We start from the raw sequence: 15,242 nt of genomic DNA, 5'->3' as shown, positions 1-15,242 counted from the left end.
TAAAGAAAGAAATGTTCCAAATGAAATTTCATTATGAGTCTCTGAATAAAAGAAATCTGTAACCATAACATATAACATTCTTAGCGGCCCTTGTTTTTGATATAGGGATTAGGGCCATATTTTACAATTTTTATCCAGATTGCCGTTGTGATTGGACACTATAAATATATTATTGATGAATTTTTGCTAATCATAACATTGTTTTACAAACAGGCAATGGAGTCAGTGCAATGTCCCAATTTGAACGTCAATATCTCAAAAATGGTAAAACCTAGAAAAAAAATCATAATGTGGGCAGTTTTCACAGCTACAACATTTTTTAGTCCCAATTCGGCAGGACTTGGCGTTTTTAAGCAAAATCCTGAAAACCTAAAATCCTAACAAGTAAGAACGGAGTAAAGTTCGGCCGGGCCGAACTTGTTATACCCTCCACCACGAGTTGTATTGAAGTAAAATGGAACAATTAGATTCCTTTCGTTTATGAAGAAGACTAAATACCAAATTTTATCAATTTCGATAAAACAATGTAGCTATCCTTCAAAGTACTAAAATTCGGGAGATACCGTTATATGGGGGCTATGTTACTACGTCGATCTATACCGACAAATTTCTGGCGGAAAGAAGACTAAATATCAAATTTCCAATATGTGCCGATAATGTGACCAAAACCTTCAAAATATCGAAAATCAAGCGGTACGCTCCTATGGGGGATATAGGAAGACGTGGACCTATAATGATAATTCTCTTCTGGAAAATTTTATAACCCCATGGAAGACAAAATAAAAAAAAAATAGTCATTTCGGTGGGATATTGACGTCACAACCTTCAGAATTACGAAAATCAAGAGGTACCGTTCTATGAGTCCTATATCGAAAACTGTACCTATACCGACAAATTTCAATCGGAAAAGTTTTTACCTCCAACGTAATACGAAATTTCAGCCATTTCGGTGGGTTGTTGGGGCTACAAACTTCAAAATACCGAAAATCGTGAGGTACCGCTCTATGGGAGCTACATGAAGGCGTGTACTTGTATCGAGCAATTTCTGGGGGGAAAGTTGAATAACCCAAACAAAGACTAAATACCAAATTTCAGCCATTGCTATGGGCTATTGTGGCTATAACCTTCAAAATACCGAAAATTGGGGGGGGGGGGCGGTTCTATGGGGGCTATATTAAGGCGTAGACCTGTACCAAAAAATTTCTGGCGGAGAGTTGTATACCCCCAACAAACACTAAATACCAAATTTCAGCCATTTCGGTCATTGTGGCCAAAATACCGAAAATCCGGAGGTACCTTTCTATGGGGGCTATATGAAGGCGTTGACCTATATAGAAAAATTTAGAGGTGAAAGTTGAATACCCCCAACGAAGACTGAATTCCAAATTTCAGTCATTTCTATGGAATATTGTGGCCACAATCTTCAAAATATCTGAAAATCGGGAGGTACCGCTCTTTGGGGCTATATTAAGGCGTGGACTTATACCGACAAATTTCAGGTGGAAAGGAAGACTTAATACCAATTTCAGCCATTTCGGAGGGATATTGAGGCTACAACCTTCAAAATACCAGAAATCCGGGGGTACCGTTCTATGGAGGCTATATGAAGACGTGAGCCTATACCGACAAATTTCTGGGAAAACGTGTTATACCCCCAAGGGAGACTAAGTAACAAATGTCAGTAATTTCGGTGTGAAAATGGGGCTAAAACCTTCAAAATACCGAAAATCGGGTAGTACCGTTCTATGGGAGCTATATCAAAACGTTGACCGATATAGCCTATTTGCAATACCAAACATCCTAGCAGTAATAGAAACGTCCATACCAAATTACAAAGCTCTATCTTTAAAATGTGAGCAGAATCTTGATTTCAACAGACGGAGGGATGGACAGACGGTCATGGTTAGATCGACTTAGAATTTTACCCTGATCAAGAATATATACTTTATAGGGTCTCCGATGAATATTTCGGGCAAAATGTGCCTCATCGAAATAATGGTTTAAGACCCCAAGTATGTTTGGACGAAATGTGTTTCAGACAATTTGGAGTCGATTGAGCAATGTCCGTCCGTCTGTCTGGCTGGCTGGCTGGAGCACACGATAACTCTCCAACGGATCAGCAGATTCGGTCCAAAATTTGGCTTTCGTAATATTTTGTCCAAACTTAGTTTAAGTTCGAAGATGGGTTATATTGGTCCACGCCTTCCGGTACCTCCCCCACAAAAGTTCGGAAATGTTCGGAAAATTTGTGCGCACGATAACTCTTGAAGGGAGTAACCGATTTGGTCCATACTTTGAAAATCGTGAAATGTCTACCAGACTTAGATGAGGTTCCAATTTGGACTCAATCGGTCCACTCCTTCGGGTACATCCCACACAAACTTTGGAATAAGTTCAGTTTAGGACCTGCTCTCGAATCGCGTTGATTTTTGTTGTAACAACTTGTATTCACTGCCCCCCATACGACGGTACAAGTTTCATCAGGGGCAAGTCCACACTTCCTGAGTAAATAGCCTGAAAGCTGCAAAAAACCCCCTTGACACCGTGTGAGGTGGTTGGAGCGCAAGGTAACTCTCGAACGGATCTGGCGATTCGGTACAAAATTTTGTCTTAGTTATATTTTGTTCATAGTTTAAGTTCGAAGATAAGCCATATCGGCCCACTCCTTCAGGTACCTCCCCCACAAAAGTTCAAAAATGTTCGGAAAAATTGTTCGTACGGTAACTCTTGAAGGGAGTTGTCGACTTGGTCAATACTTTACACATCCTAATATATCTACCAGATATAGATCAGGTTCAAATATGGACCATATGTGTGCACTCCATCCGGTACCTCTCTCACAAAATTTCGGATAAGTTCACTTTAAGACCTGCAATCGAATCACTTTGATTTCTGTTGAAGCAACTTGCATTCGCTGCCTCAATTACGACGGTAACATTTTTTTCAAGGGCAATTCCATACTTTTTGAGCAAACAGCTGGAAGGCACCATATGTAGTGGCAAATATTTTGATCTTTAATCCTAATCAAAATTTTTGTCGGTTCATACGCCCAAAATTTTTAAAACCCCCTAAATACATCCGTTTTTGGGAAAAAATTGTTTCAATATACACAGGCTGAGGGTATATCTCTGTCGGCAAAGCTGACTGATACTTTTTTACTTGTTTTTTTTTTATTTTTCTCATCTATAAACATTTTAGTTTCGGAATCCGCATAATTTCCCAGGTGTAAACACTTTTTATTTAATTAGTTAGTTAAGAGATGAAATCGAGCAAATATTTAAATGAATTTTGTGTCCCCACTGTACATTAGGGTTATGACTTTTTTACAACCTCCTATCCCTGTATGATATTTTGATGAGTTTTTACCTAAGATTGCATAAAATCTTAATTCTAAAGTGATTAGATAAAAAAGCTTCCGAACAAAAAGCTTTTAATGTTTTTATTTTTCAGAACTTTTGAATTTTTTTTTTCAAAGTGATTTGTGCGGAACCTTTTTATACCCTATACCACAATGTGGAAAAGGGTATAATAAGTTTGTTTTCCCAAAAATTCATGTAACGCCGCGAAATATTCGTCGTAGACCCCTCATGTGGTATACCAAACTTCATATCTCGACGAGATAAAGCGATTTAGCGATGTGTGTCCGTCCGTCCGTCCGTCCGTCTGTCCGTCCATTAAAAATTGTAATCAAGCTAGAGGCCGCAATTATGGACCGATTGTCACGAAATTTAGTATGGAGGTCGGGTTTGGACCAGAATAGAACTGATTAGTTTTTGGCGATGATCGTGAAATGTTAAAGGGATGAAATGGACCAAAAACAAAATTTTTGCTCGATTTTGTAGCCGCTCTGTAGGTCGCAATAATAGTCCGATCGGCGCGAAATTTTAAACGTAGTTTTGGTTTGAGATGAAGAAGTAGCGTGCAAGTCAACGGTATGATCGGATAATATTTAGCGGGTTAAATTGATCAAAACTTTTGTGTGAAAATTGGTAAAATTTCTAATGCACATCTTATAACTTTATCCCAAGAAGACGCGTTTAGTGGTATAGGGTATCACATGGTCGGCCCCGTCCGACTATAGTCTGTTCTTACTTGTTTATAATAAAAAGGAATGAATGTTATTTTAGGCATTAATAGGACAAAGTTCATTCATTCTCACTACAGGAAATCATTTTTGAGAAAAAATGTCAAATTTTGTTATACTTTAACCAATAATTAAACAAATTTTATTTCTTGTGTTTAAAAAAAAACTTAGTTTTGTTGGCGTTTTTTATTGTTGGACTGCAGAATTTTTACATCTTTGTGTTTATTTCAGCTTAAGTCTATATTTTGTTGTAATTCAATTGTTTGAATAACAACAAAATATTTTAAAGTGGATATGAAATTGATTAGTTGCAGGCGCCCGCAAACTTAGTTTATCTATACTTATAAAAGAGTTGAGTAATGATGACTCACTGACTGACTGATTCATAATCAACGCCCAGGCTAAACGGCTGGAGCTAGCTGGGTGTCAGATAAGGCTGGATTTTTGGAAATTCGAACTAGAACGGTACGAAAAGTATTAAAAGGTACTAAATATGGTACCCTAAGTATTAGGCAAACGCGAAGAGCTAGAATTCTGAAATTTGGAATGAGGTTCACTAATGGAGAGTTAGAAAGGTGTACCAAAGGGTTTTTGGAAATTCGAACTATAAGTGTACGAAAAGTACTAAAAGTTACTAAATTTAGTACGATTTGGTATTACGTGAACGGATAGAGCTAAAATCTTAAAATTCGGAATGAAAATCAAGGTTTAGAAGATGAATTGATATAAGGAGGTGGTTTTGAAAATGTGTACTCATGTGTACGTATAGTACTAAATGGTACTAAATTTAGTACAATTTTAATTTGGGCGAAACGATTCTGAAATTTGGAATTACTATTACTGTTGGACTGTAGGTTTGAGATATGGAGGTAGTTTTCGAAATTCGTACATATGGGTACGAAAGGTACTAAATAGTACCAAACAAGGTACAATTTGGATTTGGGGGAACGGATGGAGCTGAAATCCTGAAATTTAGAATTAGGATAACTGTCGGAGTGTAGGATAGAGGCATTTTGGAAATTCGTACTTTTGGGTACGAAAAGTACTAAATGGTACCAAATTTGGTACAATATGAATTTAAGTGATCGGATAGAGCTGGAATAGTGAAATTTGGAATTAAGATTACTATTGGAGTGTGGGATTGGGATACTTTTGGAAATTCGTACTTATGGCAACGAAAAGTACTAAATTCGTACTTGTGGGTACAAAAAGTACTGAGTGGTACTAAATTTTGTATAATTTGGATTTGGGTGAACGGATATAACAGGAATTCTGAAATTTGGAATTAAGATTACTGTTGGAGTGTAGGATAGAGGTAGTTTTGGAATTTTTTGGTTATGGGTACGAAAAGTACTAAATGGTACCAAATCTTGTACAATTTGGATTTGAGTGATCGGATAGAGCAGCAATATTGAAATTTGAAATTATGATTACTATTGGAGTGTGGGATTGGGATACTTCTGAAAATTCGTACTTATGGCTACGAAAAGTACTAAATGGTACCAAATTTGGTACAATTTGTATTTGGGTGATCGGATACATTTGGAATCCTGAAATTCGAAATTAAGATTACTGTTGGAGTGTTGGTTTGGAAATTCGGACCTATGGGAACAAAAAGTACTAAATGGTACTAAATCTGGTACAATTTGGATTAGGGTGATCGGATGCAGCTGTAATCCTGACATTTGGAATTAAGATTACTGTTGGCGTGTAGGGTTGAGGTAGTTGTGGAAATTCGTACTCATGGGTACAAATAGTACTAAATAGTACCAAATTTGGTACAATTTTGATTTGGGTGAACGGATATAGCAGGAATTCTGAAATTTGGAATTAAGATTACTGTTGGAGTGTTTGATAGAGGTGGGTTTGGAAATTGGGATCTGTGGGAACGAAAAGTACTAAATGGTACTAAATTTGGTACAATGTGGATTACGGTGATCCGATGAAGCTGCAATCCTCAAATTTGGAATTAAAATACCTGTGGAAGTGTAGGATTGAGGTAGTTTTGGAAATTTTGGTTATGGGTGCGAAAAGTACTAAATGGTACCAAATTTGGTACTATTTGGATTTGAGCGAACGGCTAGAGCTGTAATCTTGAAATTTGGAATTGAGATTACTGTTGGAGTTTGTTTTGGAAATTCGTACTTATGTTTACAAAAAGTACTAAATTTGGTACAATTAGGATTTGGTAGTCTTAGGGATGCGAAGATGTTTCAATGCATGGTACAATTTTGTATTGGACTAACGAATAGATCTGGATTCGTGAGATTTTGAATTAATATTACTGTTGTTATTTGGTAATAACGTCAGATTTAGGAAATATGTACCATAAATATACGAATTGTACTATATGGTACAGGATTTGGTACAATTGGTTATTGTGTAAAGAGAATTTTGAAATATTAGGAGAAGGTTCGTATTTATATGTAAAGTACTAAATAGTACTATAAATGGTTTTGGGGGAACAGATAGAGCTGGAAATGAGGATCGCGGTAGGTGGGTTAAGCCGTATTGGCGTTGAGCACCCCAATTAAAATATCTCAACAATTATGGCTGGCTCTTGATGTGTAGGCGTAAGGAAAATAGGACTTACGTACTTACATGAAAATAAATATCATTTAAAATAGGTATTAGTAAAAAAATTTTCTATGTTCACCGTTCTATATTATATATTTTTTATTTGTTTTGTATATCCTTTCCGCATACGAAGTAGCGGGTACTTTGCTAGTTATTAATATAATATTAGCCGATTTTCCTTGCTGCAATTTTTGTCGTTCCCATTTAAATGTGCCTCTTGCGTTTATACAAGTAATTCTGTTCTGGCAAGAATTGTTTTCAAAGCACTGAAAATAATGCCAATGACATACAATGCATACCTAAAAGGAGTTGTCTAAAAATTGCCAGTACGAGCAATTTTTTCCCACTTCCGTTCCCCTTATGCAACTTTTCTTCAAGTAAACTTACCTATATTGGGATTTACCTTCCAAAGTTTTGAAATCAACAGAAAAATTAGTGATTTCATTTAAACAAAGACAATATTTTGTTTAATTTCTGCATAGGGTTCATTGGATTTTCTATGTATTCACATGCATTTGAAAAAAATCACAAATAGAGGACATAAAGTACGTGCAAAGATAATCGAGAACAAAAGAGTACGTTAAAAATAGAGTACGGATCCCTAAAATAGAGTATGGTTGGTCACCGTATGTATACGCTGCAATGTCTTTCGGGTAGAAACTAACTCAAATATCCTGATTGTATGAATATAAATCTTTTATATGTATATGTGTAAATATTTACATTTACTTAAAAAAAACACCTTTAATGTAAAAATCACAATCCTTGTGCTACTTACCGTTCCTGGATTATCGGCATCCACATCTGAACTTATGGCATAGAAGAATTGGTATGGTTTACCTGTAACGATTACAACCAACATTCTAAAAACTATTCCTTAAAACCATCACATCTAAACCACCTACCTAAATAACGTTCATAGTTTATACGTGGTGTTTCACAGCCGAGATCACATAACAATTCAGGTCTTACAAATATTGGGCCATTTGTTGTGTGATAGGCCTCTGCTTTGGTATTGGTCAAAGTTACCAAATTCTCTGAAAATTCATATTTTTCATTTTTGGCTGTAAAATTGAAATCATCTTTGGCATTTGGCTCCGCCGCATTACTACTGGCCACAAAGTTAATATCTTCATATTCCGTTTGAGAACGTTTTAGCTTTGGCTGTTGCAATCTTGCACTAATACCCGATAATGTAAAGGATTTTATAAATCTTTGTCTACGTCCCATTTGACGTTGTTGTTGTTGATCACTGTTGTTGGTGGCACTTTCATTTCTGTTATTCGTCGTCGTCAATGGCAAAACAAAACGTAAAGGTCGCCCACGAAAGAGTGTGGCATAATTTGGATTCGATTGCATATTCATCATTGATTCCAAATACATACAATTTATCATTTCCGGATTTTTATAACAACAAATATCAATGACCACATGATCTTCGCGTTCGTATTGATTAACGATGTGCAGATAGAAAAATGGATCCGATTGAAATTTATGCATCACTTCACCGCTACGACGATCAATCAAATAGAAAAGGCAAGGTTTATTATCGAACCATTTCAAACATGCTGAGGTATTTTGATTAAATATCTGGGCTTTTATTAACTCTGGTAGCGAGACGGATAGCGGTTGTTCCACAATAATGAAATAGTTGTCAGTTATACCGAATGTGTGCATATATCCAGGATTCAGCTTCCATCGACATGGTATCTGCGCTTTCACATAGGCATTTTCAAACATACCCTCACCATGTGGAAAGCAGATAATGTTATAAACGGGTCCTGACTTTGTCGATGCCATACCCAAGTTGTATACTGTACCATTCGGCATTACATGTGGATGTGAGGTGTGATTAACTACGCCTGTGTAATCTGTGACGCAAATACGTCCCTCGGTCGCCAGGGTGCGGGGATTTATTCTAAAAGGAAACACACAAAAAACTTTATGAAAATTCATCGGAATCATCGCCTCAAGGGTCTCTATAAAGACTCCCTTCAGGATGATTATAAAGACCCCCTACAGGGCATTGTAAACACCCACTCAGGACCCACTTCAGGGAGCCAATAAAGACACACTTCAGGGCGTCTATCAAGATTTCCTCTAGGGCATCTATAAAGTTTCCCTTTAATTTCCTTTCTCTCGTCTAAAAAGAATCAATTTCGCTCGTCTATAAAGACTCCCTTCCGCTCGTCTATAAAGACTCTCTTCCGCTCGTCAATAAAGAAAAGGCAAGGTTTATTCAGCTCCCCTATAAAGACTCCCCTACGCTCGTCTATAAAGACTCCCCTACGCTCGTCTATAAAGACTCCCTTCCGCTCGTCTATAAAGTCTCCCTTCAGCTCGTCTATAAAGGCTCCCTTCAGCTCGTCTATAAAGGCTCCCTTCAGCTCGTCTATAAAGACTCCCTTCAGCTCGTCTATAAAGACTCCCTTCAGCTCGTCTATAAAGACTCCCTTCAGCTCGTCTATAAAGACTCCCTTCAGCTCGTCTATAAAGACTCCCTTCAGCTCGTCTATAAAGACTCCCTTCAGCTCGTCTATAAAGACTCCCTTCAGCTCGTCTATAAAGACTCCCTTCAGCTCGTCTATAAAGACTCCCTTCAGCTCGTCTATAAAGACTCCCTTCAGCTCGTCTATAAAGACTCCCTTCAGCTCGTCTATAAAGACTCCCTTCAGCTCGTCTATAAAGACTCCCTTCAGCTCGTCTATAAAGACTCCCTTCAGCTCGTCTATAAAGACTCCCTTCCGCTCGTCTATAAAGACTCCCTTCCGCTCGTCTATAAAGACTCCCTTCCGCTCGTCTATAAAGACTCCCTTCCGCTCGTCTATAAAGACTCCCTTCCGCTCGTCTATAAAGACTCCCTTCAGCTCGTCTATAAAGACTCCCTTCAGCTCGTCTATAAAGACTCCCTTCAGCTCGTCTATAAAGACTCCCTTCAGCTCGTCTATAAAGACTCCCTTCCGCTCGTCTATAAAGACTCCCTTCCGCTCGTCTATAAAGACTCCCTTCCGCTCGTCTATAAAGACTCCCTTCCGCTCGTCTATAAAGACTCCCTTCCGCTCGTCTATAAAGACTCCCTTCCGCTCGTCTATAAAGACTCCCTTCAGCTCGTCTATGAAGGTCTGCTCGTCTATAAGGTCTCCCTTCCGCTCGTCTATAAAGACTCCCTTCCGCTCGTCTATAAAGACTCCCTTCCGCTCGTCTATAAAGACTCCCTTCCGCTCGTCTATAAAGACTCCCTTCCGCTCGTCTATAAAGACTCCCTTCCGCTCGTCTATAAAGACTCCCTTCCGCTCGTCTATAAAGACTCCCTTCCGCTCGTCTATAAAGACTCCCTTCCGCTCGTCTATAAAGACTCCCTTCCGCTCTCTATAAAGACTCCCTTCCGCTCGTCTATAAAGACTCAATTCAGCTAATCTATAAAGACTCCCTTCAGCTCGTCTATAAAGACTCCATTCAGCTCGTCTATAAAGACTCCCTTCAGCTCGTCTATAAGGCTCTTAGGGACGTCTGTAACGACTTCTCATAGATTTTCCATTTATCGTCCCTTTCTCTTGTGATTATCTTACCTATGTATCATCGGTGTTTCGGTAAATGTATAGAATTCATCTCCAAACGGATATATAGAGATCATGGAATTATCTGAACCACTATCGGGACGAAATATGGCAGAAACCCTGAAATAAGAAACCACATTGAAATTAGTAGACCTCCTAAAAATTGATATTCATATTTCTTTATACCTATCAAATATCGAATGACATGGATCCGGTACTGCTGCAGTTCCAAATTCTGTCACCACAATCCTTTGGGCAGCTGTGTTCTTTTTTAATGATTCCGTTTGAACAAAACGATTCTGATAGGTGACGCTGCCATTGTGAATGGCAAAACGATGTAACAATGCCGAACAATCGAATAAATGTTGAAAGGTCATATCACCGACCTTCCAATTGCCAGGGCCATTGCGTAATAGACTTCCATTCAGCCATGTGGGTATGGTGCCAATAACATGACCCTCCAGAGGTTCAACAATTTCCTTTACACAAGATCTAAGCCAAACACTGGAATCACAATTCGGATAACAACGTCCCGAGCCATCGATGACATTTGCCTGTGGGTCATGTTCAACAGGATCATATTTGGTCTGAAAGTGAAAGAAATAAACAGAAAGAGGGTTAGTAAAATTTCCAATCCAAATCCATTCTATCCAAGGGTTCCAAGTGTTTCACCTTTCCATTTTCCTTAACCTTTCGATACATTTTCCCTGAAAACCAATTGTTGAAACGATTCGATTTAAGCAGTAGACCACAAATACTTATTATAAGAAAAATTATGGAAAAATCCATAATTCACTGCGCCATGAGTTGTTCTATGGCAACGTTGCTACTGGACGGAACCTTCATTTTAACTATTTCTTGGTTTGTTTGTTTGCCTTGCTTTCAACCAGTCAAGATTTGTGCCACAAACATTTTTCAACAGAGACAAAAAAAAAAAACAGTCATACAGACGACCTCTGTATATGCATGACCTCCAAAAATATGAATGAAATTTATACTATACGGAATTATATATGTACATACATCCATACATATATAAAATGCTGATATATGTACATATGTTCGTACATTATTCGTCGTCTTAGAGTAACATCTTATTTATTGTCTTGTCATTCTTTTTTTGTTCGATTTTCCTTCTCCTGCTTGTTCTTCTTCTGCCACATTCATGGCTAATGTCTGTTGTCTACAATTATGACCATTGCTATTGCCGCCCTTTTGGTATTGACATTCCACCATGGATTATCTACAAAAAAAAACATTGCGCTTTTCACAGACTAAACAAATTAAGACTCAAATAATCCCTCCCTAAGCCACATTATCCACATTAACAACAAAGCAACAACAACAAAGAAAGAACGCAACAATATTTTTACATTGGGGAAGGTGATGGTTGTCAGAACGTGGAACTTATTTTGGCGATTAATAGAGTTGACCGGCAACAAAAGAATGCTCAATCCAGTAATAAGGTTTTTATATTCAGGTTTATGTATTCATATTATATGTTCAAAAAATTAAACTGACTATAACAAATTAAGCGGTAGTATAACCTAGTGTTATACAATGCAATAGGGAGTTGCTTTAGTATATATTTCAAAAGGTTCCGGAAGGATCTTTATAGCCAGTTTGATTTTTTTGAACATGCGGGTTAGGTCGTTTTGGCGTTGAGTGCCTCATATATGGTGAAGATGATCAATTTGCACCTGGAATGTTCGCACTCTTTATTAAGAAGGTGCAGTTTACGCATTGGCAGATGTACTTGAAAAGTACAAGACCGATATTACTGCCATACAGGAAATACGATGGATTGGGAAAGGCGTCACAACAACACCTAAAGGTGACGCACTGTATTATAGCTGCCATGACATAAAGCATGAGTTTGGTTGTGGATTCGCAGTTAGTCGGAGACTAAAACATCTGGTATCCAGCTTCACCCCAGTGAATGAAAGACTTGCTGCAATTCGAATAAAAGCTAAATTCTTCAACATCAGCTTTATTTGCGCTCATGCTCCCACTGAAGAAAAGGACGAACAGACCAAAGATATATTTTACGAGCGCTTAGAAGAAACATATGACCGTTGCCCTGCCCATGACATTAAAATCATTCTGGGCGATTTTAATGCCAAAATTGGAAAGGAGAATATCTTTGGCCCAACAGTCGGGAAATTCAGTCTCCACAGTGAAACATCTGACAATGGTATGAGGCTGATAGACTTTGCAGCTGCAAAAAACATGGTAGTTAGCAGTACTCGATTTAACCCACTTAAAGCCACTGGTCGTTTAAACGCCAGCAAAAAATGTGCACAAAAATGCAGGTAAAAAACAGTTAGATACGTGTTTTATCGCGGGTTTTTTTGTAGTTTTTAATTGTTTACTCATATGTCTGTCTTTTCCCGTTCATAAATTGACATTTGACCTGCGTAGTTTTTTGCGGTTCGGTCACAAAAATAACCCTTTTCGTGAAGTGATTTTTTGATTCTCTTACAATGGTTAAAAACACATAATTAGATAAGTTACACTTATACAACGCAGAGATTATTTAGAAAAGATGTGAAGGTATTATTCTAAAAACATAAATTGTGAATACAAAGCAAGAATTCTTCTGTATTACACTGCAAAGTTAGCTGTCCGTTTAAACGGACAGTGGCAAAATCCACTACCGTCAATTTGTATGGGAAATTGATGTTTTTTACAATTACGGATAAAGTAAACATGCCGTTCTTTAGGGCGTACGATGGAAAATATTTTATAAAATGAAGAAGATAGAGAATATCTTTAAAAATATAAAACAGTTGGCTTTGTGCGTACGACTAAAAATGAAGTTTACTTTATACATATTTGTAAAAAACACCAATTTCCCATACAAATTTACGGTAGTGGATTTTGCCACTGTCCGTTTTAACGGACACCCGATTCCGGAAAAACTATAAGTTTTAAGAAAAAAAGTTATTTTTTAAAAAATGCTTAAAAATAAAAATAAAACTGAATTCAATAAGAAAATTTAAAATTTTCCAAAAAAAAATTTTCTGGCGCTAAGTGGGTTAATTATCTCGATATTCATAAGGGCACCTGCCTGTCTCCAGATCAGAAAACAAAAAACCAAATTGATCATGTTGTGGTAGATGGAAGACATTCATCGAGCGTGTTGGATGTACGATCGTTCCGAGGCGCAAACATTGATTCGGACCACCACCTTGTTGCAGCCAAGGTACGTACCCGATTAAACGAAGCAAATAAAGTACGAACAGATACAACACGGAAGTTGAACATCGGTAAGCTGCAATCACAACAGATAAGGACACCATATTCCACACAACTGGTCCAAATGTTTAATCAAATCACTCCTCGTCCCGACAACATATCAGCACAGTGGCAAAGTATTGCCCACTCCATGCAAACAGACTCAAAATCTATACCAGGGCCCTATTCCACGAAACAACTTATCAACTTTTCATTTTGCACTTAGCAATATTTTTGACAATTCGCAAATTTTTCCGTTCCACAGAAACCTTATTTTTGATAAGTGATAAGTTGCCAATGATAAGTTGAGTTTGCTAAGTTTTCAAAAAAATTTTGCTCTCTTTTTTATTTGTTCCACAAACGTCCTCTTCTGCTAAGTGAAAAGTTGTAACTGCAAAGTGTATTTTGCTAAGATTTTGCAAAAAATTGTGCTCTTTCGTTCCACAGAAAACGCAAACCAAGTTTTGATAAGTTTTCCTAGAATTTGCGGGGCAAACGTTCTCTTTGCCAATGTTCATTGTTAAAATAAGTAAAGTTTTTAAAACGTTACGAAGGGAGATTTTTTTGGGAAATATTGAAAATACGGTAATGACAAGAAATTATAAGGATCCACCCCCTCTGAACTTCCCTCTCCCAACATCCTCCCTCAGAACTTCCACCCTGCGAACAACCCCACAAATCTATTTCAGAGTTTTTTATTTTATGCTATTTTTATGTTATTTTTTTCAGTTTTTATTTTATTTTTATTGTATTTTATTTTAATTTATTTTCTTTTTGTTTTTATTTTATTCTATTTTTATTTTATTTTCATTTTATTTATATTTCATTTTTATTTTTGTTTATTTTTTATTTTATTATTATTTTTTTCATGGGGTGCCAGCGTCGTGCAATGGTATGCACACCCTGAGTATAACAGCCATGTAAAACTTCTCTACAAGTGGTGTCTTAGGACACGCCGTTCGGACTCGGCGATAAACTGTAGGTCCCATATCATTGAGCTAATATGAATCGGGGTGCACTCATTGATATGAAAGGAGTCTCCCTTGTCCCGCCTGGGATGTTTGTGGGACAATTATTATTTTTGTTTTCATTACTCACTTTTAGTAACACCAGTTTCTTTTCATTTTTATTCTCGTGTCCCATTTTTACATGTCTTATTTATCATTGCAAATAGAAAATAATGCAAAGATGATAAAATGTTCTGTGGAACAAATAGCATCCACACTTCGAAAAATGACCGAGAAACTTATACCCTAGACCAGCATCTGGCAAAAAGGGGCACACGTGCCCTTGATGAGAATAACAACAGAACAACCACCATTCAATCTTCGTTCAGAAGTCAATGAAGAAGGTTCTGCTGTCGCTTGTTTCAATAATTTTTAATTTCAGCAATGCATTAACGCACACGCTGCTTGTGGAGAGAGCAAGAGAGAGTCGTATGCGTGAGACCGCAAACAATGCATTTGTATTAGTGCCGATACCTGCCCTAGACAGACGGTAACGTTATTTTGCATTAAGATGTGCATTTAATTTTAACCTGACAGACGACAGTTTCTGAATTTACGAAACAGGTGTCTGCTGGTAAACAACTGTTTTGTTGTTGTTTGCAATGCAAATTGTATCTCAGAGCATGAATATGCTTTCTCTCCTACATGAATATGGGCTCTCTTTTACAGCATTGCCATATTGAAATACCTGAATTCAGTTTAAATTCCCTTTGCTTTTGTGCATTAAGAATGTGGATAATGCACGAATTAATTTGAATTAAGGAAGTTAATGCAAATTAA

At 37.4% G+C, this 15,242-nt stretch overlaps 1 protein-coding gene across 2 annotated transcripts in view; it reads right to left on the bottom strand.

Annotated features, from left to right (window-relative positions):
* Window positions 1-15,242, bottom strand: part of ninaB (neither inactivation nor afterpotential B) — a 45,244-nt gene that overhangs the window by 5,461 nt on the left and 24,541 nt on the right. Inside the window, exons 1-6 of one of the 2 annotated variants that reach the window (XM_073959769.1) lie at window positions 11,592-11,767; window positions 10,891-11,461; window positions 10,405-10,805; window positions 10,231-10,338; window positions 7,567-8,579; window positions 7,440-7,501 (exon numbers count right to left, since the gene is read on the bottom strand). In XM_073959769.1, the coding sequence (XP_073815870.1) occupies window positions 7,440-7,501; window positions 7,567-8,579; window positions 10,231-10,338; window positions 10,405-10,805; window positions 10,891-11,007 (1,701 nt within the window). In that variant the 5' untranslated portion in view covers window positions 11,008-11,461; window positions 11,592-11,767. Of the gene's footprint in view, window positions 1-7,439; window positions 7,502-7,566; window positions 8,580-10,230; window positions 10,339-10,404; window positions 10,806-10,890; window positions 11,462-11,591; window positions 11,768-15,242 lie in introns of those variants that run through there. The other variant, XM_073959768.1, reaches the window with a different exon arrangement.

Source organism: Musca autumnalis, unplaced genomic scaffold (assembly GCF_047663935.1).
Source record: "Musca autumnalis isolate F117 unplaced genomic scaffold, ASM4766393v1 scaffold_1, whole genome shotgun sequence".
NCBI classification, from domain to species: Eukaryota; Metazoa; Arthropoda; class Insecta; order Diptera; family Muscidae; genus Musca; species Musca autumnalis.
The sequence above is the reverse complement of the archived record's forward strand: the minus strand, read 5'-3'. Positions and strand labels throughout refer to the sequence as shown.